Source organism: Apis laboriosa, unplaced genomic scaffold (genome assembly GCF_014066325.1).
Source record: "Apis laboriosa isolate Shangri-la unplaced genomic scaffold, ASM1406632v1 scaffold11_cov152, whole genome shotgun sequence".
Taxonomy (NCBI): Eukaryota; Metazoa; Arthropoda; class Insecta; order Hymenoptera; family Apidae; genus Apis; species Apis laboriosa.
The window spans coordinates 4791960-4818216 of NW_025221020.1; the positions used below are offsets into that span (position 1 = coordinate 4791960).

Here is a 26257-nt window from a genome sequence, read left to right on the forward strand (position 1 = left end):
AGCTAACAGAGAGTGAGAGAGAGAAAAATCATTTTTGTCCTCTCGTGTCGCGGACAAGATGACTTCTCGTCCGAATTTTCTTTCGATCGAAATCTACTTTGATAAATTATCGAATTTTCCATTGTCGTGCAGATTTTCGCGCGTAAAAAGTACAAGAGAAAAGAAAGAGAGAGAGAGAGAGAGAGAGAGAGAGAGAGAGAGAGGTATACGACGATCGTAAAATTTTAATCCCTATGCGACGCGTGGTGCACCACCACGACAAAACCCAACCCTTGAGCAAGTTTAATTCTTGTGGGTCCCATCGGTGACTTTATCGCGAGAAATTGCCACGGTCCGGAAACCGTCGTTACAGCATCGTTACCGTAAGAACTTACTGGGAGCATTGTTACGGCTAATGTTACCGAACTTGGTTAACTTTCAGTTTTACCGCCGATTCGGAATTAAGAATTTATGGTAACAACCGACTCTTCGGTTTATTCCCCGCCGCGGAGAAGAACCGAGAAAATCGTTTTCGAGAGACGCTTTAATTAGGCGCCTCCCCTCTCCCCCTCCCCCCCCTCCCTACGTTTTCAACATTTATCTTTACGAGACGATCCGACACGTATATAATTCTTCTCTTCTACTCTGCGTGACTAACCGCGCGTGGAAAAAAAAAAAAATATATTTCGTTTTCGAGGGCGCGCTAAAATTAAAAGGAAAGAATCGATGGCGGATGGACAACGGTTGGAGAAACACGGTAATCAGAGAATAAGCGTTTCGAGACGCTGCGGTTGGAACTCAATGCACGCTGGCATAGAGCCTGTTCTCCTCGCGTATATAATTCGATCCATCGTATCGTATCGTATCGTCTTACCGTCGATTCGATAAATCGGACGCGACCAGCTTGGACGACGAGACGTCGGCGAAAAGAAACCGAAGTAGTCTCGTAGGAAACCGTACATACCGGTCTCATGTATCATCTACTTGCCGGATCGCCACTTTCACCGCCGGTCAATTACATTAACGAAGAAACACGGGATGACAAGCGAGCAAGAGGAGGCGGAACAACTCGGAAACTTATAACTGACAACTCGCTATTTTTCCTTCGCCCAGCTTGTTCCGGGGATAACGGGCATTCGTCTTGGTGCGTCGTAACACGAGTTTCTCGACCAACTTTCTGCTAATTCCTGGTAAAACACGGTTTCGAGAAGTTTCGATCGTGGAAGAGTGTCAGTTTTTGCTCGCTCGATTGGCTGGATGAAAATGTTCGAATTCGAAGTTCTGGTGGGTGGCGGGAATGGAGGACTGTTTTAACCCTTCCTCCTTACGCCGTATAATCCTTTCCTGGGATGGCTCTCTCTTGGCGGTCGGTATAATCGCGCCACACCGGTATTCCCGCGGGAGCCGTTGCTCTCGACACGATTCCTCCAAAGGATGAAACGACGAAAAGTTTAATGAGCCCGCCTACCACGTGTCCTCGGTCGGTCAAATTGCCTTTTCCTTCTCTTAAAGACCTTTATTTCCGTCGATTCTTTGATCGAGTTAAAGATAGAAACTTCCAACAAGAGAATAGATATTTCTAAAGAAAATTAAAGAAGTTATAGAAGAAAATAAATCGAAATGAGATTTATTTGATAGTAATCTGAATACGTGCGTATCTTCCTCGATCTTTGAAGATAAATTGTGACTCTGAAATTAAACGATTCACTCACGGATCTAACAGAAAATCTAATAGGATCTATCGATCGTACCTTATAATCCAATTGTGTATCCTACTGTTTTTTTGGTCTTAAATCGATAATTTATCATATCTGCAATCCAGATTCTTCTTGTATATCTCTTCGTCATCACCTTTCCACTATATTCAATGGGGAAAAAAAATTGCAGTTATTAATAAATTTTAGCAAAAAAATTAAATCCATTTTAAAACTATACTATATGCACGATAAAAACGTATCAACGCGACAACTCGGCAACGTTTCACGACCGTTTTACAGCATTTCGAAACATAAACGCGACTGGGCACTAATGGACCAGGTTAAATATGTAAGAGAAGCCTGCCCACCGGGTAGCGGGTAACAATAAACTAACACTTAAGACATACTTCAAGTCACAATGCGAAGTCACACTCTTCGCGCTAACGATCTCACCTTCAAGCTTCAAGCTTCAAGCTACTTGTGCCACCGTCTCCCTGAAAAACTGTTCTAACTGGTGCGGGATGCAGAGAATGCGAAAGAGCAGCGAAATATCCACAAATATTTAAACGAGTCGCGATTTAGAAATGCATCGACGAATAAAGAAGAAACTGTAAATACAAGTGTTACTTTACCGGAAGATATATCGACAAATATTTAAATACGACTAACGCGAATGCGTTAACGAATGTGAATAGCGAGCAAAATTTAAGTGTTATTTTGTTAGAAAGAAAAATTGAAGAATTCAAAAGTAGCGAAACTATCTTTTTAATAAATAAATTAATGAAAATTTTATCTTCCAGCTACTATATCTGATTTAAACGAACGAAACGAATACGTATTCCCTCATAAAGATTAACAACGATAAAGAATTTAGAAGAAGAATTAAATATTCCAAAGGTAAGAATTATTTTTCAATCATCTAATAATTTCATCTTCCATCTAAATCCTCGATTTAAAATGAACGAAAGGAACCGTTACTCGTTCTGTCATAAAAACTAACAATGATGAAAATATTAGTTTTTAAAGCCGCGCAGGGTGTCGTTAACGTCTCGAGCTTTCCCCGTTCGCGAGCTAGAAGTTGCTGTCCCCTCGTTGCTCGTCGCTTTTCTTAACGCCTCGCGTTTATAGGCCTTCGTGAGCTATAATTTCTTTTTTTCCTTCTTATATTGTTTGATACGAGAGAAGAAAAACGTGTTCCCATTCGCCTACTTTGCACCAAGTTATACGACTTCGCGTTATATAACTCGTATTAAAATCCTTGAAAGTAATTTCACGAAAAACTCGCTACTTCGCGACTGAATGATATCTGAACGCGAGGAAAAACGTATCTAACGTTTACTAATTTTTAAAAATTTTAAACGATATTCGGATAAAATATAATTTCTAATATATATATATAGTATATTCACATTGAAATAATTAAATCGCGATCAAATTTTCCGTTCCTGCATCCTTAAATTTGGTCGTCGTACCTTTCGATCACGACGGCCGATAACGGTGGTCATTATAAATTTAAGCGCTTTTAACAAAAGCCACGTTAGCTCACAGCCGTTTCGCACGCAAGCGGCACTTTGCATGCCGCATTCCGGACGACTTGCCACCCTTGTTTGAACTGGTGAACTGGTGTTGCGCTCAAAGTCCGAATGCATAATTAATCGGGTTATCAATTAAAGGAGCGCCGCCGATTCGTAACCGCTTCGTACAGTCGAATATCGCTGTTATACATCGATATTTGTTCAAAAATAGAAACTGATTCTGGAGCGTTTCGTCCATTGTGCGTGACAGAATTACTCGTATCGCTTCTCGATCGAAATCAAATCGATTTAAATCCGATTTTTATTTTCATCCGATAATATCTATCCGTCCGTGAAAAAACTTATTATTCTTAAATAATATCTCTAATTTAGAAATTCTAACGAATTCTCTAAATTAATATCAATATTTTTAAATTCAAATTATTGTTTTCTTTGTCTAATTATATTCGTCAAACTTGAAATATTCGAATCTTAGAATTAATTCGTGTACTGTATAAAGATACAGAAGATCGACAGACAATCTATCAACTGAATTCTCATTGGTGAAACCGTTTACAGGAACCCATCCTGTAAACTCTGTTTGAAACCGGCGAACTCAATCATTCTCTCTGTTCTACGACACGGCAAGGACCAACACGGTTTGTGTAAATACAGGAAACTATGTGCACTTTACTCGATATTTAATGCGAACGCCAAATCCTTCCCGTACATTTTCGATTAGAAAGAGACACAAAGAGAAATGAAATTACGCGATTCTCGTGTTAAATACATGTAACTTCTTTTATGATAAGTTTAAATAGTTTTGCGTTATAAAATTATATTATAAGCAAACACAATATAAATTTTTATACGACTAAATTTTGGATGCACAATGCCACGTATCAGGATTGTGCATATGATAAATGATTAAGAAAGAAAAAAAAAGTATGAATTTACAAAAAGAGATATGTGTAAAATATATACTTATTATATATAATAATAAGATCAAATATTATGATTTTTAATCAATAATTTAGACAAAGAAAACAATAAATTTAATTAAATATCGATAGTCTTTAAGATGCATATATTTTATAAACTAAATATAAATAAGGAGAGCAAATAGTGAAAAAAGGATAAAGATATGATAAAAATATGAAAATCAACGCCATCTTCAGAATATCATAAATGAAATTAATATAAGTAAGAGTAGAAAGTGGAAGAAAGTAGAAGTAGAGTAAGAAGTGATTATAAGCGCTATCTTTTGAATACCAGAAACATTTCTTTAAAAACAGAATAAAATAGAATGAGAATTGAGGATTAGCGCCACCCTTTGATAGTACACTCTCGAAAGATGGCACTGTTCCTCAATTCTTATCCTACTTTATCTTGTCACATGATAGATCTAATGTTCCTATTTACGATCCTATTCGCTATTTTTCACAGAAAAATTTGTTTAAAATTAATGTTATCTTCTGTTTGTTTATAAAATCGATCTTTGATTTTTCTGCAAAATCAATAACAAATAAAATCCTAAGGAAAACTGACAAGATAAATTAAACCTAAAAGTAAAAATTAAATTATAATTGTATTAATTATATACTTTATAAGACACAAATATATTATTTCGTACGTATAATATTTTATATATTCATTGTCACGAAAATGTAAAATGTAAAATATTGACAATTACAAAGTTAAAGAATCAAAAAAAATCAAATATATTCCACACAGAGTTATATTTATTTTTATTGACTACCATCACTTTTAATAGCAGCTACAATCATTACTATTATCATTTATTATGCATGCATTTATAAATATACTTTAAACAGTATTTCTGTAGTGCTATAAGTTTATTATATTATTAATATTATTATTATTATTATTTATATTTTAAATCTTTTACTTGGAAAAATTTCATAAATTCTTTAACTTAATTAAATTTAAAAATATTTGTAAATGAAATTTACAATATGACCTGATTTAAGAAATATTGAAATAATATCATCTAAATCTACAATTCTATTCCCTATCTACATAATTAACTAATACTCGTTTTAATACTCAAATCTAAAAGAAATAATTTTCTTACACAATAATTTAAAGATTTATTTAGGAAGTCTATCTACCAAAAAATCTCAATAAAACCAGAAGATAATATGAATATAAGAATCCTTTATTAATTCCACATTGATTCCACATTGATCTCTGAAACAAATAAGATTATAGATTAGTAAAAAAAAAAATATTAAAAAAATATAATTATTTTCCAATTGATGATAGACTCATGCATTCTGACAAAATCTAATCTAAAACAAATTTATTTAAAGAATTATTACAATAATTTAAAAAAAAAAGAAGAAAAAACAATCTGGAATATAAAATATTTTTAAATATTTCAAATTATTACTTAAATTTATAACTAAAAACCAAAAAATTAAATATTAGAATAAAACAGAAAATAAAATTAAAAATTGTTTGTTATTATTATAATACAATGATATGCACTATCATAATTATTAAATAATAACAATTGATATAATAATTGATATTTTTATTTTCACAACTCAGGAAAGATTGTATATATTTACCTAATATACATTATATGTATATAATATACATTATATGTATATAATATACATTATATGTATATAATATACATTATATGTATTGGTACATTAAATGTATAATATAAATATATATTTTCAATCATAGGTAATCAAAATTTTTTATATCATTTATATCATTAATGATTAAACATTAAAAAATTATATATTAAAATAATTTTACTATTTAAATTATATTTATATATTATATATTATAATTGGATCAGTTGTAATCAGACAATAACCACAAAAAAAAAATTTTTGTCAAATAAACTCATAAAATGTATAAAATTGATCAATTATTTTAATTAACATTACAAGGAAAATTATTAAAATTATTAATTTAATAATCAATATATATATATATATATATACATATTAAAATACATAATTTTCAATATTATTTTGTTAAAAACATGACATTTCAGAAAGATTTATCCTGATTTAATGGATAAAACACAAAAAAAAATTGATTACTTACGGCTATAATAAATATTCGTGGTTATGTACAAAATCTATGTATACAATTAGTCATCCGTGTCAATTCGGACTTTTTATTCCGATGATCGAATGACTAGAAAAACATAAATATATGTGACTTACCAATAAATGCAAAAATCTACTCTGTCATCAATGTTGCTGTAATCTATAGAATATCATTGCAAAATAGCCATCGAATACGAAGAAATGGAAACTGTAACAAAACGTAGAATACCATAATTTAAATATTTTTACTGATTATTTAAAAAAATTGAAATAAATGAAAAATATATAAAAATAATTATTTCTTTGCTTTTTTTCCTTAAAAAAAAAAACTCACTGACTCTATCCTATAATTTTCAAAAACGAATATTTAAAAAAAATAAAATTAAAAAAACTACGCATCCATTTAATTTACAATCGACGAACAAACACTGATTATGCAATTATAATAAATAAATTTAATTAAAACCAATGCACTTTAAAATATCAAAAAACTATTACGAAGCAAACATTAACTTTACAGATTGTATTATACGCAGTCACAATATTCTTCTGAAAATAAAGCTATTTAGTATTGGAAGGAAGGAGGAAAAGAGAATCTACAAAAAAAAAATATTCTTCTCATTCCTTTTTATTTTTTATTCTTTCTGAATTTATTTATTTCAGAAAATATTTATTTTTTTTAACTTACAAATTAGTAATTATCAATTTTTCATGAAAAAAAATTTCATATAAGAATAAATATTTTTAAATTATTATTTAAACAGAAGGGTTAATTATAATTTAAATAATTTGTGATAAATGTTCATTATGAAAGAATAAATATTCTTTGAAATAATAAAGTAAAAATCGATCGTATAAGAATAAATATATACAACAAAAATTAATTTTCTCTTTCAAAAAATATGGCATCCATATTGGAACTTTTCTCACCTTTGAAATTGGATCAGTTGTAATCAGACAATAACCACAAAAAAAAAATTTTTGTCAAATAAACTCATAAAATGTATAAAATTGATCAATTATTTTAATTAACATTACAAGGAAAATTATTAAAATTATTAATTTAATAATCAAAGTCAAAAGCCATCTTAAAAAATTATAACAAACGGAAATAGTTGAAATCATAATTGTCAAATAAATGATAATTAAAAAAAAACGAATTTAGAATGTTCTCAAAAGATATAAGATATAAGATTATAGTAATAAACGTGTATTGGTTGAATAATAATATATGAATAATAGTAATAATAATAATAAAATAATATAATAAAATAATAAAATAATAAAATATAATTAAGAAAAAAAATATATACGTAATAACTTCGTAACAAATAAATTACGTCAAGAATACAATAAAATTACTATCACCATGAATATCGATAATATGTACACTTCGATATTCACAATTTCGATTATGAATTAGAGAAGAGAAATACGCAGCAATTCGGTAACAAATCGAAACATGTCGAAACATATCGAGCGTAACAAATCCAATGCTTAGAAACGCCATATTATGAAAAAAATGTCAACAGCCTCGAGCATAACATTGAACGAAAAAGAAAGAAAAATATATAAACATCATACAGATATAAGTATAATTGCGTTTCTAAATATATTAGATGTACATTAGAAACGCAATACATATCACTGATATAATTTAATTTGATAAAATAAAATTTTTATACATCTGTTTTAATGCGAATAAAAAAGACTATATTATTTTTTCTAAATAAATCTATTTTTGTTAAAAGAAATAAAATATCAAAATTATCTCTTAAAAATTATAAATACGTATTATAAATCATTTTTCCTTTTTGAAGTCTGTTTGAAAATCCCGACATCTAATATAATCGAATAGCAATTTGTTTAAATAAAAATCAAAATCGTAAAACAATGTATAAAAAAACTATATTAAGTTAAAATAACAAATAAGAATCTCAACGAAGCATAAACTATCTCAATCACAAAAAGAACAAAGAAACTCAAAATACTAATTAATTTCGTTATTAATGAATAAATATTAAATAATGAATAAATTATTAAATAAACAAAATTAATAAAATTTTATAAATTCGATAATAGAATATGATATAATTACTTACTATTGCGTATTCAAATCAGCAAAGCTAGTTACAAATACGCGTCCTATCACGATGACTTTCCACAGGAGACTGACGCCGTACGCTACAGTTCGCCTAACGGCTTTCTGATTGGCTGGCGTAAGCAAATTCTATAATCGAAATCACGCGAAAAATTAAAATATTACATAATATATTTTAATTATATTTATATATTAAAAAGTAAATTAAGAGTAGCTTATTAATTTATTTAATATATTATATTATTAATTTTTAATTTATTATTTACTTATTTGACTTTTATATTATATATTCTTTTATTATTAATTTATTTAGATTATTTATCTAGTGATTTATTTGTAGAAACTTTTTTGCAGATTTCTTTTTAGTTTCATTTATTATATATGCGTCAATTTATTTATTTATTCCTTCGTTTATTTAATTATTTATACATTTATTAATTTATTTGTTTAATGATAGATTTTTTTGTAGATGTTTTATTTATTTATATATATATCAATTTATTTATTTATTTACTTCTTTATTTAGTCATTAAATTATTTAAATTATTTAAGTTATTCAATTTATAAAATAAAATATATATAAATATAATATATAAAAATATATATATTTATATATTTTTTATTCATTATTTTATTATAAGATATTTATATATTATTTTTTATTTATTTTTTATTACTATTATTTTTTATTTATTATTTTTTATTATTAGGAAAAGTACAAAATAAATATAATTAAACATGTTTTATTTTCTTTCAAAACTGCAATATCTTAATCTTTAATATAAAAAATATACTATATTTTCTGTTGTATTTCTAGAATGATGATCTGACAACACATAATATATGATATACTCGGATATATAACGTTAATATTTTAACACGAGTTACCACTCAATTACAATACTGAAATTTAAACAAATGAGTCTGATCTATTATAAAGGAATAAAAAAAATTTTGAAACATTCTTTATAATAAAAAGTGAAAAAAAGTGATAAAAAATGATAAATAATAATAAAAAATGATAAAAAATAATAAAAAAATAAAATTGGCATAAAAAAATTTTTTTCTTACTATTACTATTTAATCAGTTTATCTATAAGAGGTAAATCAACAAATGATAAATATTATTCTATTTATTTCCTACAATTATATAAATTTTATATATAAATGTTCTACGGTATAATTTCTTCCAATGAAAATAATAAAAGTATTATTCAAGTTAATAATTACTTAATTTATTAATTATTTTTCATGAACTATTGCTAAAACAGTTCATAATTAATAAGTCATAATTAGTAAATTAATAAATCATTAATAAGTTTGATTATAATTTTAGAAAAAAAATTAAATATTTTATTTTGTTAAGTCTCTATTATATTTCACTCAATAAAAAGTTAACAATTTTATAAAATACATAATTTCATAAAAGATATGAAAAAAAAAACAATTTTTAATACTTTTATTTATTAATACATATAATACTAATATAATAAATTCGATAATTCGATTTTTCAATAAATTTTCATGATATTAAAGAATAAGCATAATAAAGAAAGCATAACTAGATAATAGTGATATTTAAAGTTGGAATATTCATTCTTAATGCTGATCAATTTATTAGCATCCTGCTTGCAGATTAGCACTTGCAACTCTTGCAACTACATTGTCCACCAGATTTACAGCAGCATTTGTCTATAACAGCATATATATAGAGAAGATTAGAAAATATTTAATAATAGTTATTTGTAATAAATTTTTAAAATTCAAAACTTAAAAAGTTATGAAAATATTTTGCATATAAAATTTTCAAATAAATAATTTGTGAAAATTATAAAAATCATTTGTTTCATGGAATGCAAACTGAACTGGACTGTACGCAGAACCGACATGAATAATAGTTACCATTAAACGGTCACTGCTCTCGTTTACAAAGAAAAGAATACAGTGAACATAGAATACTATTACTACATTCTTTCGATGAAACTTTTATATATTATAAATTATATATTACAAGAATTACAAGAATTACAAGAGAATCTAAGAAATAAACTATAATTTTTATAATATAAAGATTTGAAAAAATTGAAATTAAAAATCTCAAAATAATTTAAATAAAAAATTTTTACCACCGCATCCGGAATCGCCACACTTGCATTTGTCGCCACATTGACATTTTTGGCATTTATCTGTAATAAAAGATGATTAAATATTGATTTTTAAATCAATATTTTAAAAAAAAAGCTTAAATTATTTTATTAAATATAAATGCGGAAATTTCTATTAAGTATACATAAAATATATAGATAAATTGGTTAATCTCATGGATTGAATATTGCCCGTAATAACGTTTAATGAATAAATTATTTCACTATATCCTCTATAAATTAATAACATAAACTGTTGTATCATCAATTTCATAAAAATTTCGCATCTTCTAAAAATTTTTAATTATTTAATATTATTAATTAAAATATGAAATGTCGAAATATTAATATTATTATTATTATATACTATTATAATAAATAATAATAATTGCAAGCAAAAAATAATATAAAGTAAGTATAAAAATTTACACATCAAATTAATATTATAATAAAAAATGGCCCATTAAAAAATATTAAGATAAACAAAATTTAATAATAATTTAAAGAATTGCGAACATTAGAATTTCAATAAAAATTTATATATTATAGAAAGAAAATTCTTTCATAAAGAAATAAAATTTCTCATATTTTAAATTAATTCTTACCTGCACATTTATCGCAATCTGGTCCCGGCATTTTCACTTGTAGATGATTATGATTATCACGATTTAAATTCTTCGAAAGCTGACTGATCACTTGTTAGTTCGGTCGTACTCGTTCAAATTTATCGATCATCTCCTACTACGAACGCTCTTATACTAACATATCTTAATGTCGTGTGCAACTAACGTGCCATGCGCAAATCAGGAACGTATCAATTCAAACTTCATACAAAATTTTACTATTCAAAATTTTAATTTTTTTTATTTAATATTTGCAATTATTTATATTATTTATAACTTTAAACTATTTCACATATTTCCAAATACAAAGTTCTATCTAAAATATTTATAATTTTTTAAATATTATTTTGTCTTACTATATTAAAATCTTGCATTATACATATTAGAACAATAGGAGTTTTAGAAATTATTGATAAAAGAAAATTTTAACCTATAACAATTCTATTATTTTAAATCAATCTATGTGTAAAATACATATTTTTATTTTTATCAAATTCTATTATTAAAGATTAGGAAATAAAAGGTACAAATGTATAGTTTACATCCCTGCTTTAGCAGCACGAGCCCAATGAGAAATGTTGCACGTTACACAACATTACGAGATAAGAACAGTAACGCTCAAATGAATTAAGTTTAGTTCATTCTAGAAATTTTACGAAAATAATAGGTCAGTTTATAATTAGAATGATTATATTTATTTTTATTTTTTTCTTTGAAATCTTTTAGAAATATAAAATGAAATTAAGGAAGAATAAATTAAGGAAGAATTTTTTGATGAATATTATTTTATATTACTTAATAAATTGAAGAGAGAAAAATTTATATCGAATTTTTTTGGAAAAAATATAATTAAAAATTAAACAAGATTATATATACTTTATTAAAAATAATTGCTTTTTTTCAATTATAATGAAAATATAAAATATCAACATTATTGCAAATATGCAATTCACATTCTGTTTAATTTTTCCATTTATTAATAAAATTTGTTTTATTAGCAGTTTGTTCAATATGTATAGATTCATCTTCAGGTTCATAATTAATTTCATACATTCCAATATCTGTTGTGTCCTTTCCTTTCTGTACCGAATTAATCCGACCTGTAGAAAAATTTTTTAAATAAGTAAACATAAATTATAAAACTAATATATTCTTTCATAATTGTATATATATGTACCTTGATGTCGGATAACAATTTTACTTTGAGCAGTTTCCAATAATTTCTTAACGCGAGTTCCTTGCTTACATGATTTGTTTCTCGTTATCTAAAAATGTAATGAATGAACACATTTTCAGAATAAAGAAAAAATATAAAAAAATAAAACATACCGTTTTAATTTGTAAAGGAAGTTTATATGAAACTCTAGGAAGTACAAATTGATTTTCAGGTGTACTGAAATTTTCTAGAGTTTTTGTTGTCTTATAAAAATAAAAAAAAAATTAACAAAATAAAATATGATTAATATAGTATTTAAACAAAATTTATATTTACCTCTTGTTTATTTGTATTTACTTTAGGAGATAAATTAATCTTGAGTGGTGTGATTCCTTCAGTTTTATGTATGCCTTTTGATGAAATATTTTGTTTTGAATTTCTATTTAATGATACTTCAACATTTTTTTTCACAGGTGTAAGCAATAACTGATCTGTTTTAGCATGTATATTTTTTATAAGTTGTGTATCAGTACCTCTTATATACATACCCACTGGTGATATTATAGTATTATAATTTAATCGATATAAACCTTCTGCATGTGGACTTTTTACAATATGTTTTACAGGACTTTGCATATTAGGGAAATATACTTTTTTCTTTCTATTATTTTTATTTGGAGGAGTTTCTCCTGGTGTGACAAAAAGTTTTGGTTTTTTATTTTCTATTTTCTCTTCATTTTTTTCTTTTTGTTTTTTTGATTGTGATGATCTATGTAGATTACAAGATTTTACATTTGGACTTAAAAGTCCTAAAATTTTTTTTTGTAAAACTGAATTTTCCTCAAATTTTATGTCAGATTTTTGAGTTTTTCTAAAACTATTTTCATTTGCATTAGAAGTCGAATTTTGAAGTATTTTTAAAAGAGGTTTATGTTTTTCTAAATATGTTTGATAATCTTTACAAGATACTAAAGTTTGCAAAAACTTAGTTTCATCATTCAATGAATTTAATTCATTATCAGGAGATATTCTTAATGTTTTTTGTGCCTCTATTGCTTCAGGATCTGCATTAATTTCTGAAATAATTCTTGCTGTATTAAGACATCTTTTTCTTTTTTCTGCTATATCTTGTAAAAGTGTTTTCTCTAATTCATCTGGATCTAATATTTCAAAACTACTTTTAAACTTATCAGATATTGTTTTATTGAAATCAGGTTTTTCACTTATTTTTCTAGATTTTTTCTTAGAATATGAAATATCATTACATTGATCATCTTTTGATTTGCTGTGTAATTCTTTCAATGTTGAACAATTAAATTCTAATTTCTTTGTAAATATTGAAGATGGACTTTGACATAAATATTTATTTGATGATTTTGGAGTATTTAATAGTATATTTTCTTCTGAAGTTATATCACCTATGGATACATTCAGTGATGCCATTTGTTGCTCACATTTATTATAGATCTCACTCATACTCAATAAAGAAGACATTGATAAAGATCTACATAAAGTTTTAGAATGTTCTTTTTCTTTAGGAAATAATTGGTTACATTGAGCTTCCAAATGCTCAAATGATGTACTACTCAGATTTTCAATACTTCCACTGGTATTATTTTTTGACATTTTAGCAAAAAATCGTTTTTTAATTATATCTATACCAGAAATAGGTGTAACAGATATAGACCTATTTATGGGAGAACATAACATTTCATTTTTATTCTGTTTCATATGAATAGGTGTATTATGTGTAGAATTTATAGATATTTGTTCTAAACATGAAAGAGTACACACTGGTGATTCAGGCCATTCAGGTTGAGATTCATTTTCTATAAATTTGCACATTTTTCTGAATTCTGTTGTTAATCTACTTAAATCTATCGCAGATGTTTCATTTACATCATTATCATTATTTATGACAGATTCTTCGATGATAGTTAAAAGCTTTTCAGTAAAGTTTTCTGGTGAATGCATAAATTTGTTAGATAAACGTTTCCAGATTTGTTTTTTATCTCTTATTTGATGAACTTGATCATCTAATGAACAAAGAATTGCTTCAAATGTTCCATTATTTACATGTTTATCTTGATATTCTGAGAACAAATTTACATTTGTTTTATTATTGTTTATATTGTAATTGGTATCCCTTTTTGAATTTTCATTTATTGGATTAGATTCTAATTTAATGTTTGAATCTATACTTTGTTTTTTAGTATTAATAGTATTTGACAACTTGTTACATATATTATTGTTTTTCATAGAACATTGAGGACTATCATTTTCTTTATTATCATTCATTTCAGTGCATAATTGTTCAACTTGAAAAAAATCAATACGTTTATTTAAATCTGGGGCAGATTTAAAAATTGATAGATTTTCTGTAAAGGAATGTTTCAAAGAATTATTAACTAGAGTAGAAGAATATTTATTATTAATATCACTGATTATACTATCATTGGTATTAATATATTTACTTCCAACTTCATTCGAATTGTCCTGAGATATCGAACAAAGTGAATCAGAATCAATTTCAGAATGTCCTAAAAAAGAATATTATTTGGTTATTATATAAAAAAAGATTAATATATTATTTACGAAAAAAATTACAATACTAAATACTGTGTAAGTCTGTGTTTTACTTACGAATGCTATCTAAGGAATCTATAAAATCATTAGCTCGTCTTCTATGTCGACTCATTTTTATATTCTAATTCTAATGTGTTAATTGCACTCAATTTTACACCTATTATTAATTTTTTTGAAACAACACTACGTATCATCCGTTAGAAACGTTACGAATTGCTACCATCAACCAATTTTAAATTATCAGTAATGCCAACATATTAAAAAATTATATATAGGAAATAATCTATAATTTATGTTGGCTAAATAGAAATACAAATAATTACAATCTGAAGATGTTTGAATATTTCTTAATTGTTATTTCTTAACGTGTATAATTGTTTGAAATGATATTAAATAATATTAAGATAATTCTTTGAGATTATAATTTGTCATTTTTCTTTTTTTATTTATATTTCTTTAGGGATATTTATATTAACACAGATTATTAAGATTTAATCAAACAATTTTCAATGAGTGTTACTGAACAATCATCAATCAATCAAACATTAAATACTTTTTCATTTAATACATGTGATATAAAATATGCAGAATTTGTATATAAAGTGTTAAAAGAATCAGCTGAAAGTTTTGAAAAAGAACAAAAATGTGTGCATTATATATATAATATTTTATAATTATTAATTTTTTATATATTAATTAATAATTTCAGTTTTAGATAATGTGTTATTAAATTTATACAATATTTTTGGTAATGTATTTGAAAGAGCATTAGAATTATATGAACAAGAACGTATAACTCATATCTTTCCTTCTGAAAATCCTGATGTTGCGCCTCATAGTGATAGAAATAATTCCAGATATTTAGTACAGATTAAGGGATTGTCAGGAACAATATATATACTCTTTCCTGACATAAACTACTGTATTTGTGGTTCTTTTAGGTATTAGAACTTTTAAATTTTTTAAATACTCATAATAATAATGAAATATTTTTAGGTGTCAAGTATTAAATAATAGATCTTTGTTTACTTGCAAACATGTTTTAGCAGCTTGGTTAGCTGCAGTTACAAAAAGAAAATTATCTCATCAATATATAACAGAAAAACAATTTCAAAATTTGTTATTATATCAAGTTTCAAATAAACAATATGTATCCTGAAGTAGAAACTAATTCATTAGTTGCAAAGTTAGGAAATCTTAAAACCATAGTACAATTATTAAAAGCAATTAATTTTAAAGAGGTACAATTATATTAAGATATTCTATTGAAACTTTTAATAATAAATAAAATATATTTGATTTGAAAAATTTATATTTTATTTATAGAATGCTACATGTTTTGGTACTGAAAATGGTTTGAAAATAACTGTAGAAGATGCAAAATGTATGCAAGCTAGTGCTTATATTCCAACTCATGTATTTCAAATATTCAATTTGAAAGAAGATGTAATTTTTAAAGTTAATTTAAATATATTAGTGGAATGCCTTTGTATGTTTTGGAGTAATATAAATTGCCAAGGAAGTTCTGTAGCTTTGCAACTTTTTTATAAAGTATAGTTAAAATACATTATAAATATTATGAATATATATAATTAAAATATGTTAAAAATATTAATAAGAAAAAAATTTTGAATAGGCTAATGGACATCCTGTAACAGTTCTTATTGAAGAAGATGGTATTATAACAGATTGTTCTTTAAAAACACAAGAACCTGATGAATTGTTAGATTTTCATCTTGAACCGGAAAATGTTTTGAATAAAGTAGTTCTTCAAACTGAATTGTTAAAAGATATCTTATCTGAGCTTGATTCAAGTAGTGATTTGATTGAGGTAAAGCATAATTTAATGTTTAATAATTCTATTATAAGCTCTATAATTTTACATTTTGATAATATTACAGCTATTTTTATCTCCTTCCCCACCTTTCTTTCGTATTAGTACAGCTGGTTTAGCTGGAATTTGTCATATTGAATTACCACATGATGGTGAATTGATTGATAATTTCCAATGTACTTCAACAGCTACATCAAGTTATAAACTTACACATATTAAGCCAGCTATGAAGGCATTATCTTGTGCAAATAAAGTTTCATTGAGGACTGATTCATTTGGACTATTGTGTTTTCAATATATGGTTAAGACTGATGAAGGACATACATGTTACATAGAATATTATGTAAGCTCATATTTACTAACAAATGTAATGTGAAGCTAAATATAAACATACATACAAATAAAATATTTCAGATTTCTCCAGTAATAGATCCTGATGAATAATTTGGAATGGAGATAAGATGATAAATATTGATTAAAAATTATTTCAAAATATTCTTTTATTTTATCAGATTTGTAATTAAAGCTTTCCATTTATTGTATCACATAAAAAAAAAATGCCTTTATATGAAATTCAAAACTATTCTTTATTGTGAATTCGCTTAATATACTCACAATGAATATGATGTACATAAAAGCATATGAATGATATTTAAAGATGCATAAAAAAATATATAAATTTTCAATATATTTTTAAATATGTAATAATCTCTATGTAATAATCTTTGTCATATATGTGAATATAAACTAATATAATTACTTAGTAATATTTCATATATTTCGTAATATCGAGTATTATATTGCGAAATACCATATCTTTCAAACAATATAAGTGATATTTATACATTCATGTATTATTGTGCGTATAAAAAACGTTTATATTACTTTTTTTTATTTGTCAAAAATATTATATTGCCATTAGCGAAAAAAATTTTTAAATCATCAAATAATTCATTAATTGAAGAAGTTATTTCCTTAAATAAAATTTTTAGTCTTGAATCTTGTATACTCTTGTACATATAATATCATCAACTTTCATGATCTGTAACATGAAACAAAAATTAATTTTCATATATGTATATAAAATTATACATAATATTTAAAATTATTTTTATATGAATCTAAGTATACATTTTTTTCATGAATCCTATATTTTTTTAAAACTCTCTTTCAAGTTTGAAACAATTATTAATTCTATTATTGAACTTGTTATTACATTGTTCAAGTCACGAAGAGCACATAATAATTGGCGGACCTTTTGACCAATGATAGACATTATTATCATTAGATGTTCGCTCCGTTATCTTTCGTTGTGTCATTTAACTCTACTAGAATTTCTATTGCATAAAATGAAATTCAATTATTGAACTTCTAATTTTTTTAATGATCAAGATTATTAAATTCCAAGTTTTTATTAGATTCAATATTTATGATTAAACCAAAATAATAATAAAAGAATAAGATATCAAAATCTATTAGATATTAAATCTAAGATTAAAATCTAAAGATTGCATTAAAGGAATATAAAGGAAATATAAAGATTGCAATAATTTTTTTCTTTCTAATTTGTTTATATATTTTTTCCATACGTACTGCTTTCATTTCTGTTGATGAGAATTCTCTTTCAATTGTGGTCTGCTTCTCTCCTTTTTGTACTTGAATAAGTTTATTTCCATCTAAAGTGCAGACGCTCTTTACTTTTCTTCCATCTACCGTTTCTTCTTCAAATTCCTCGCCAAGCTTGAATTTTATTTCAGTATTCTTGAATGGGCTAGTCGTTTTCAACGTATAGAGACCATTATTCTCCGTCAGTTCAACTACGGGACTCACACTACTGCCCACTTTACGTGTCATTATACCTACACCTAAAGAAAAAAAAAAAATTATGTTTAAAAAATATACAGATTTGAAAACTCATTTTAAACTTAATTATTTATAAATCAATCATAAAAATTTTAATTATAATATTTAAATTTTAAATTATATTGAAAGCATTTTATATAAAATAATTTTTACTTAATCGAAAAAGATTTTCGTACCTAAAGCTTTCATAAACTCGTCAAAATTTTCACTCGATTGGAGTTTATAACGTTTTCTATAAAAGGCCGACAGCATTTTGAACGAATCAAGCGTGACGCGTCTCCAATGAGAGTAAAGTTAAGACTGAACACCAGCAGTGCTATTATCATATTTTATATTCTGAACAATGAAAATAATTTCGCATCTTAATTTAAATGGCAAATACTTAAACTTTGAAGTTTGAACTTTTCTGCGATATTATTTATGATTATTATGATTTTACGATGCATCACGCATATCTTTGAAAACAAAAGTTGTAAAGTTACAGTAATCTTGTTTGCGCGAATTAAATTACACTGGATATATGATATTTGTTTTCAACATTTTTTACATGTGTAGTCTATAAAAATAAAAGTCTACTATATATTTAACATGATTCATGTTATATAACTATATATCATTGATATTCTTAGTCATATTTCTTAAAGATGATCACAAATACAAAATCTGAAATATAATCATTGCGAATTTGCGAAAAATATACGTATTTTTATATATCCAAATATTATACAATTTTCAATCACTCTTGACTTGAGGAAGAAATAATTTATTCCTTATTCGTATTCGTCAACACTTCAACGTGTGGGCGATGTCGATCAAAATGAATTTGTACTTTTATTTAATTTCCGGTAATCTTATGAAATAACCAGTTATAATGTAATGAGAATGCGAAAATATTGCAGACGCGCTTATACAACTGTTGATAGTTATATGACAAATGAATTATTTGCACTTTCTAATGTTATACTTGTTTGTTTCATCGCATCAACTATTGTTGACAATTTTCTAATGTTATGTATCTTATCTTTTATTTGAAATTCTATTTCATCTTTTACAATGCGGTCAATATATTTTTATTAACTCAACTCTATAAGTACCATACATTAGTTCGATTCGACTGACAATTGCGATTTATTAATCTCGCCGGTAAATTAATTCAAGTGCTAAATTGGAGTACAATCGGACTCTGTCTGTAGCACATGGCGGGAATTAAGCGTGAGGTCAGGTCGTTGCACAGCCATAGGAGCATAGTTCAACATATTAAAATTGATTATCTTATTTATCATTATAATACATCTAATATTATAAATGAGATCGTTCGTTTGTAGCCAAATTAAATTTTCTAGTGACGGAATTCCCGATCATTCTATAACATTAGTTGTTCATGTTCTTTAAGTTTATCTGACAATATCAAAATATTTTAAAATTTGTTATTTTATTTTAATCTTAATAACATTAATTATATATGTATCTAATATTATATAATAGATACACAAATCATAAGTTTATTTAAATAACATATTACATTAATCATTAAAAATATTTTTATAAGCAATCTCAATATCAATAATTATATTTCAATAATAATTTTGTATAATACTTTCTTATCAAATTCATTAGAATATTCATCTTATCAAGCAACAAAATGTCGTTAATGTCATTTTGTGAAATATGACATGATATGTAACGTTTTTTTATGAATATTCTATTTTGATTGCGGTATATAAAATGTATGCTATTCGACAGCAATGATACTGGTTGATAATGTAATCTCTCGTGTAAAATTTGTGCAATGATATGTAATGTATCGCAAATAGAATTTATCGCTGCACTTTCTAAAAACATGTCTATATTCATGTATGACTCACAAAGAAACATTCTTCCGCCTTAAAACACAATCAAATTAACTTACTATTTATTCATACTTACCGAGCGCTTTCATGAAATCATCGAAATTCTCACTGCTGTACAGCTTGTATCTCTTTCCAAGGAAGTCCGGCATGACGATCGATCAAATTTGTCTGGACTCGAACACGTGACCAAGGAATATAGGTCTGAAAGGACGATAGTTGTGATTATACAGAGAAATAATAAAAAAATTAGCCGATGCTCACCGTTTTGTCGCCGGCTTTAGACTGACTAGGATCTGGGAGGACGAAGTGCGTTAAAGGTACACTCTGTTTCAACTAACTATATATATATATCTCTCTCTCTGTCTTCTTCTCCCTCCCTCTTTCCTTTCGATGTCCTCTCTCACTCCATTTCGTTCACCCCCTTTTCACCGTTCCCTCGATCGATCTCTCTTTCTCGCTCGTCTTTCCTCATGTTTTTTCCATTTCCTATTCGAAAATCTTTTATCTTTGTTCCATCGCGTAGCTCGCATGTTCGAACAGTCCCCTCCTGAGATATTCGCAGCTGCTGCAAGAAGTTTTTCTTTTGTTCTTATATGAACTTTGGAATTTCTTTTTCTTTTTTTTTTTTACGCGTCTTTTTTGTTTTTCATTTCTATTGTAGTAGTATGGTCATAATGGTTTGTAGGATTATATTGAAATAAGAATATAGCATATTAGAAAATGACGGAATACATATTTAAAAATCAATTAAGAATTTTGTAACTTTGTAATGGTCACGTATACAATATTTGATGTACAATAAATGTTTATTTTTTTATTTAAATTGCTTTTTTTATGAAAGAATTTTTAATTATAATATATAATATTTTTTTTGACATTTATATTTAATCATTTAAATGCTGTAACTAAAATCATTGTTAAATATTTAATTATAATATGTTTTTAAGCATAATGTGTTTCTGATCATGCGCAAATATTCAATAGACTATGTCGAAGATTGCTGTTTATTGGATAACGAGCATTTGCGCGCGATATGTCAAATAATCGTGATATTTTACAATTAAACTAGGAGTTTAATTATTTCTAATAACATATTAAACGATTAATTACTTTCCATCACAAAAACTTATATATATTACGTGAGCTTTACTTATAATACGTCATTATCATATGATTCAATTTAAAATACATCCTAAAACTTAATTTCTATTTTCTATTTATGAAAAACATTGTAAACAAAGATATTTCTACAAGATCTACAAGGAAGATAAGATCATATAACGTTTCATTCAATGGATAGCCGGCGTCGATTTCGCTACGTTTGCCAAACGGCCGGACATGGTCGATAATGGCGCGGTGGAAACGCGACGACGTGACCGCGGCGCGTCCGCGTCCATTCCTGTTCAGCACGGTATCTATGATCGCGTAGCAACGTGCCACTTTCAACGTATACTTGCACGCCTATCATGTCTGGCAACGTCGAAACCTGCGGAGAATTCCGCATCAACAACGTCAAAAACGCAATCCATTGGTAACCATCTCATATTAACAAAACAGTGTTAAACGTTCCCTCGTACTCGTAAAGATATAAACAAACATATAGGTTATCAACTACTTTTGTATTTTCTTTTATGCAATATTAAATTATTACACATCGAATTTCGATAATTCCATAGGTAATCTATTTATAGTAACGATTTACGTATTTGTTCGCGCATGAATATCGAACTACTCCTACAACCGGTTCCAACCGATCACCGGTTTCTCCGGCGGCATTATTATAAATCCGGTGCGGTCGATGCGCACCAGTATCACCGCATTGGAAATGCGGCGGCGACGACCGGCCAACGAGGACGCGTCGCACACACATTCATGCAGAGGAAAGGAGGCAATCGCGACGTGTTCGTGGGTTTCACCGTCTTTTCAGTCTCGGGTAGATTTGGCAACGCTGCGGCATAGCAGCGGCATAGATTCCGCTCCGCAACCGCAACCGCACGCCAGCCTAGCGCCATGATGCCAAACCAAGCTAGCCGTACAACGGTTTCTCCGCAGTGACGCGCAAGCTGCCGGCGACGGCGTAGCGTACACAAGCGAAATCACTTGCGGTATCATAACGTTCCGTCCAAAAAAATTCTTTTCCAATTCTTTCCTTGATCTCCGTGCCTCGATTTTCGTCATTAATTACGCACGAGTTTTCATGATAATCATTTACCGCGAATCGGCTGATTGGTGCGATCGCTCGTCTTAATCTAAATCGATATCTTACATATCTTACTCGTTCAATTATTGAAACTTTTTAATCGAGATTGTGCCATATCTTTTTTGCAATTGCTATTAAGTCGATTTCTGTTCTTTGATTTACAAAAAAGAAAAAAAAGAAATAAAAAAAAAAAGAAAGCATTTAAAGTTATCGAAAAACAAGTAGGAGAAGAAAGGGGTAAAAAGCGGAAAACCTCTAGGGTGAATTTGACCTTCGCGCGACACACGATATGTTTGATACGGAAAAATTTATCGAGGAAATCGAGAAACGACCGGCAATTTACGATGTAAATCGTAGCGAGTACAACGACCGTAATGCCAAGATGACCGCGTGGGACGAGGTCTGCCAGGTGATGGTACCGAATTGGGCACTCTTGACGGACGAGGAGAGATACGCAGAAGGTACACAGCCTCTTGCGATCGATCGATCCGGATTCTTCGACTCGCATTTATTCGAGCACGAGTTAAATCAACCTACAATCATTTAGAATTAGATGATACAAATTTTTTTTCCTCCGTTCATCGGTTAAAGAAATAATAATTGTGTAATCCAAAGTAAAAAGAACAAAAAGATTAAAATATCTTGCTTTTTTATTATGATTGATTGTTTTTTAAGATTTTCTTTAAGATTGAGGATTATTAGAGATCAATTCTATTTCCCATATTTATAATATTAAACTTTTCTATCGCGTACAACAATTTTTCATAATTTTCAGAAAAAAATTTACGAGGAAAATGGAGAAATATCCGTGATTATTTTATGAAAGAATTGAAACTTCAGAAATCCCAAAAATTAGGGCCAGCTGGTCGAAAACGAAAGAAATATATGTATTTTGATCAGTTATTGTTTTTGATGCCAACGGTGGAAAACAAACGGTTAGTATCATTCAATTGTCCAAACATTCATATTTAAAGGGCGCATCATTTATAGTTATATTCGTATACATTACAGAAATGCTGGCACTACGTTAAATAATTGCAAATCCGAAGAAAGCGAGGGCGAAGTTGACAATCCGGTGATCGAGGAATACGATGTACCATTGGCCCATGCTGCTCCCTCCATTGCGACAGGCAGGGAATATCTTCAACCTGGCGCGTCCTATAAAATGTGCCCCCGTTATCCGAAGCAGCTTTGCGAAACGTCGTTCACGTCCTTCGATAATGAAATTCACGATATCCTGTCGTCGCACAGCAGCCAACGCGTTCCATATGACGAGGACGACTACGACAAAATGTTTCTGCTCTCCTTATTACCGATCATCCGACAAGTACCGGAAGAGAAGAAACTCGACGTCCGGATACAGATGCAACAAGTTTTGGCCCTGGCGATACGTCCTCCGGATGATATGCAATGATAATTCTGATGCTCTGACGATCAATAATTTGCAAATCAAAACGCTATAGATCGGGTGAGTATACTAGTCCATACAAGAAAAATGATTTCTTTATTATCGTTCTCGTTAATTATGTATGGAAATAGACAATGATTTCATCGATTCAATGTACACACAACATACTCTTGAACTTTCGAATAAGAGAGTTATATTCATATTTAGACTGCACTTCGATTGAGTTCGTTCTGATAATATCTGATAACATCGTAGATCGTAGATTATTTGTGTCGTAAATATAGCGAAATGATAATATTTGAGAATGTTTCGAACATAAGTAAGCTTTTGTAAAAAAAAAAACGATAACTTAAAAGATTAAACTACCGAGTACCTATACCTGTGATATTACGCGAGGAAAATTACTTTTGACAAATGCCGAAACAGAAATAGAATTTATAATGCCTTCTACTCTACTATAGGAAAGATGATATACATAATTGTTCTTCGACATAGGATATAATATGTATTTTCGTAATTTAAAATAGATATCAGTGATATATTATCTATATCTATTCTATATGGATGATGCGTGAATGGTGGATGCGTGAGATTATAATTGATGAATATACGAAAAATATATTGAACGTAATGTTACTTTTCGTCGATACAAAATTCGTTTGCGTTTGGACAAGTGTGGGCAGGTGGCAGCACTAGTATCACAATTTCGAACTTTCAACTATACCCTATATAAGGAGTATCGAAATACTTAATTTAATTTAGATATTTAGATATTTAATTGAATCATTATTTCATTAAAATGTTTACTTAATTTCTGACTTAAAGATTGTACTTGCGATAGGATTTATTATTATATATAATTCATATTTTGTATAATTAATGGATTATTTATCAGTTTGAAATAAAATTATTATCAAACTAAGAATAATTGAATATACTATTTAATCATTTTTCGTATCATAAATCGCATAAATTTCTCCTTACACAATGATAAAAAATTTGATATGGAAAAGTATCAACTTCGATTTATTATTCTTCGAAAAATTCGATGATGACGCAATAGTAATTGTAATATCATTTATATCTTGATACGCTCAGGAAATTTTAAATATCACTTTAGAATGATAAAAACTTTCAAAAATTAAGTATATGATTTAATGCAGTTCAGTGTCATAATCTTTAATTGGAATGACGTATACTTTTTTACTTAAAAACAAATTAAATCTTAAATCGATTTTAAGTTGGGTTTTAACTATAATTAATATTTAATGTTTTTGTTAGAACGTTCGTTCCTTATCTGAAATATGGAAAAAAAACACGATAACCAACGTGTCATCAATTGAAGACAGATTGTTCATTTATTTTTATTTCTCGCATTATTTTTACAGGATGAAACAAGCGCAACTAGGTTTAATTATCTGCCCTCCCAACTTTCGTTGGATGACGTTCTATTGTAGAATAACATAAAACAAGATATTCATGCGAGACATTTAATTATAGCAGATAATGAGATCCACCCAAAATTCCAAATTCACAATGTTCCATCCCATTTTTAGTTAGGATACGAAAGGAAACGAAAATACGATACATCCACTTCATTTATTTATATAGTTGTTATAGTTGAATATCGATTAAAAATTTTATAAAGTAAAAGATTTTGTGGTTTCTGCAATCATTGCTTTCCCAGTCGCCGTATACCGTATAATCTCTATCCTGAATATAAAGCAATTTCAAACGAAATTTTGACCCAAATCTCTTTAACGAAATGTACGAAATAAATTGAATTTCGATTCGATGCGACTAACCTGGGTTGTTCGTTTACCGAACATCGAAACAATGTATTTTGATATTGATGCGTACGCTTATTAACTCGTGCCCCCTACGCATTTAAATATAAACTGCCCATCATTCGTTTTCCATACAAATTACATGAATCTCAAACACTTTTGAGAATAATATTTGAACAATTTCATTTTATGGTGGAACAGAATAAAATTGCAAGCAACTTTTTGTCGTTCACGTCGTTATTCCCTTTGTCATTGAATATCCGAACAATAGAATTTCGTGTCTGAATACCATTCTTTCGTTTCTTTTTTCTCGTTCAACTTTTGATATTTAAAAAAAAACGAAACAAAAAGAGAAATCATAAATACAAAATCACGGTACGTTTGAACACAAAGAATCGTTTTTCTTGTTATATACACGCA

General features: G+C 27.5%; 4 protein-coding genes and 2 long non-coding RNA genes across 12 annotated transcripts; 2 read left to right on the plus strand and 4 right to left on the minus strand.

Moving 5' to 3' along the window:
* Window positions 1-4912: 4912 nt before the first annotated feature.
* LOC122719264 lies at window positions 4913-8609 on the minus strand. The gene is made up of 3 exons (XR_006347551.1): window positions 8388-8609; window positions 6403-6493; window positions 4913-5401 (listed from the first exon to the last, which is right to left on the minus strand). It is a non-coding gene; the product is annotated as an uncharacterized LOC122719264 (long non-coding RNA).
* A 1221-nt stretch (window positions 8610-9830) lies between these two features.
* On the minus strand, window positions 9831-11280 carry LOC122719096. Its single transcript, XR_006347500.1, has 3 exons — window positions 11136-11280; window positions 10513-10572; window positions 9831-10078 (listed from the first exon to the last, which is right to left on the minus strand). It is a non-coding gene; the product is annotated as an uncharacterized LOC122719096 (long non-coding RNA).
* Window positions 11281-12015: 735 nt separating this feature from the next.
* LOC122717866 (tyrosine-protein phosphatase 3-like) lies at window positions 12016-15117 on the minus strand. 2 transcript variants are annotated; one of them, XM_043942338.1, is made up of 6 exons: window positions 14953-15117; window positions 14784-14849; window positions 12646-14687; window positions 12483-12572; window positions 12331-12418; window positions 12016-12253 (listed from the first exon to the last, which is right to left on the minus strand). In XM_043942338.1, exons 1-6 carry the CDS (start codon window positions 15005-15007, stop codon window positions 12114-12116), a joined length of 2481 nt encoding a protein of 826 aa, XP_043798273.1. In that variant the 5' UTR covers window positions 15008-15117; the 3' UTR covers window positions 12016-12113. The 2 variants fall into 2 exon arrangements, with proteins under 2 accessions (XP_043798273.1, XP_043798263.1); XM_043942328.1 differs by having other exon boundaries at window positions 12646-14849.
* Window positions 15118-15358: 241 nt separating this feature from the next.
* Window positions 15359-17392, plus strand: LOC122718232 (cell cycle checkpoint protein RAD1-like). Of its 4 annotated transcripts, XM_043943131.1 has the most exons (7): window positions 15359-15540; window positions 15605-15836; window positions 15892-16136; window positions 16222-16446; window positions 16532-16726; window positions 16797-17072; window positions 17144-17392. In XM_043943131.1, the coding sequence occupies exons 3-7, from the start codon at window positions 16044-16046 to the stop codon at window positions 17171-17173; spliced, it is 819 nt and encodes a 272-aa protein (XP_043799066.1). In that variant the 5' UTR covers window positions 15359-15540; window positions 15605-15836; window positions 15892-16043; the 3' UTR covers window positions 17174-17392. The 4 variants fall into 4 exon arrangements, with proteins under 4 accessions (XP_043799066.1, XP_043799041.1, XP_043799059.1 ...); XM_043943106.1 differs by having other exon boundaries at window positions 16797-17392; XM_043943124.1 differs by having other exon boundaries at window positions 15942-16136; window positions 16797-17392.
* A 189-nt stretch (window positions 17393-17581) lies between these two features.
* LOC122718267 (probable fatty acid-binding protein) lies at window positions 17582-20831 on the minus strand. 2 transcript variants are annotated; one of them, XM_043943166.1, is made up of 4 exons: window positions 20704-20831; window positions 20519-20643; window positions 18323-18594; window positions 17582-17771 (listed from the first exon to the last, which is right to left on the minus strand). In XM_043943166.1, the coding sequence occupies exons 2-4, from the start codon at window positions 20589-20591 to the stop codon at window positions 17718-17720; spliced, it is 399 nt and encodes a 132-aa protein (XP_043799101.1). In that variant the 5' UTR covers window positions 20592-20643; window positions 20704-20831; the 3' UTR covers window positions 17582-17717. The 2 variants fall into 2 exon arrangements, with proteins under 2 accessions (XP_043799101.1, XP_043799093.1); XM_043943158.1 differs by lacking the exons at window positions 20519-20643; window positions 20704-20831 and adding an exon at window positions 18769-18925.
* A 1522-nt stretch (window positions 20832-22353) lies between these two features.
* LOC122718258 lies at window positions 22354-25489 on the plus strand. 2 transcript variants are annotated; one of them, XR_006347350.1, is made up of 4 exons: window positions 22354-23103; window positions 23418-23577; window positions 23654-24110; window positions 25439-25489. XR_006347350.1 is itself a non-coding variant. In XM_043943139.1 (3 exons), the coding sequence occupies exons 1-3, from the start codon at window positions 22932-22934 to the stop codon at window positions 24054-24056; spliced, it is 735 nt and encodes a 244-aa protein (XP_043799074.1). In that variant the 5' UTR covers window positions 22354-22931; the 3' UTR covers window positions 24057-24861. The 2 variants fall into 2 exon arrangements, 1 of the variants encoding a protein (XP_043799074.1); XM_043943139.1 differs by lacking the exon at window positions 25439-25489 and having other exon boundaries at window positions 23654-24861.
* The last annotated feature ends 768 nt before the right edge of the window (window positions 25490-26257 follow it).

Bases quoted from the DNA above. Each gene is read 5' to 3' on its own strand.
- LOC122718258 (XM_043943139.1), top strand. From the start codon at position 22,932: ATGTTTGATACGGAAAAATTTATCGAGGAAATCGAGAAACGACCGGCA. The intron at 23,104-23,417 runs GTACACAGCCTC...CATAATTTTCAG, and splicing joins CGAGGAGAGATACGCAGAAG to AAAAAAATTTACGAGGAAAA. The intron at 23,578-23,653 runs GTTAGTATCATT...TATACATTACAG, and splicing joins CCAACGGTGGAAAACAAACG to AAATGCTGGCACTACGTTAA.
- LOC122718267 (XM_043943158.1), bottom strand. From the start codon at position 18,844: ATGCTGTCGGCCTTTTATAGAAAACGTTATAAACTCCAATCGAGTGAA. The intron at 18,595-18,768 runs GTACGAAAATCT...TTTTTTCTTTAG, and splicing joins CGAGTTTATGAAAGCTTTAG to GTGTAGGTATAATGACACGT. The intron at 17,772-18,322 runs GTACGTATGGAA...TTCATGTTACAG, and splicing joins CATCAACAGAAATGAAAGCA to ATCATGAAAGTTGATGATAT.
- LOC122718232 (XM_043943106.1), top strand. From the start codon at position 16,044: ATGTATCCTGAAGTAGAAACTAATTCATTAGTTGCAAAGTTAGGAAAT. The intron at 16,137-16,221 runs GTACAATTATAT...TTTTATTTATAG, and splicing joins AAGCAATTAATTTTAAAGAG to AATGCTACATGTTTTGGTAC. The intron at 16,447-16,531 runs GTATAGTTAAAA...AATTTTGAATAG, and splicing joins CTTTGCAACTTTTTTATAAA to GCTAATGGACATCCTGTAAC.
- LOC122717866 (XM_043942328.1), bottom strand. From the start codon at position 15,007: ATGAGTCGACATAGAAGACGAGCTAATGATTTTATAGATTCCTTAGAT. The intron at 12,573-12,645 runs GTAAATATAAAT...TATTTTTATAAG, and splicing joins TAAATACAAATAAACAAGAG to ACAACAAAAACTCTAGAAAA. The intron at 12,419-12,482 runs GTATGTTTTATT...TTACATTTTTAG, and splicing joins TTCCTTTACAAATTAAAACG to ATAACGAGAAACAAATCATG.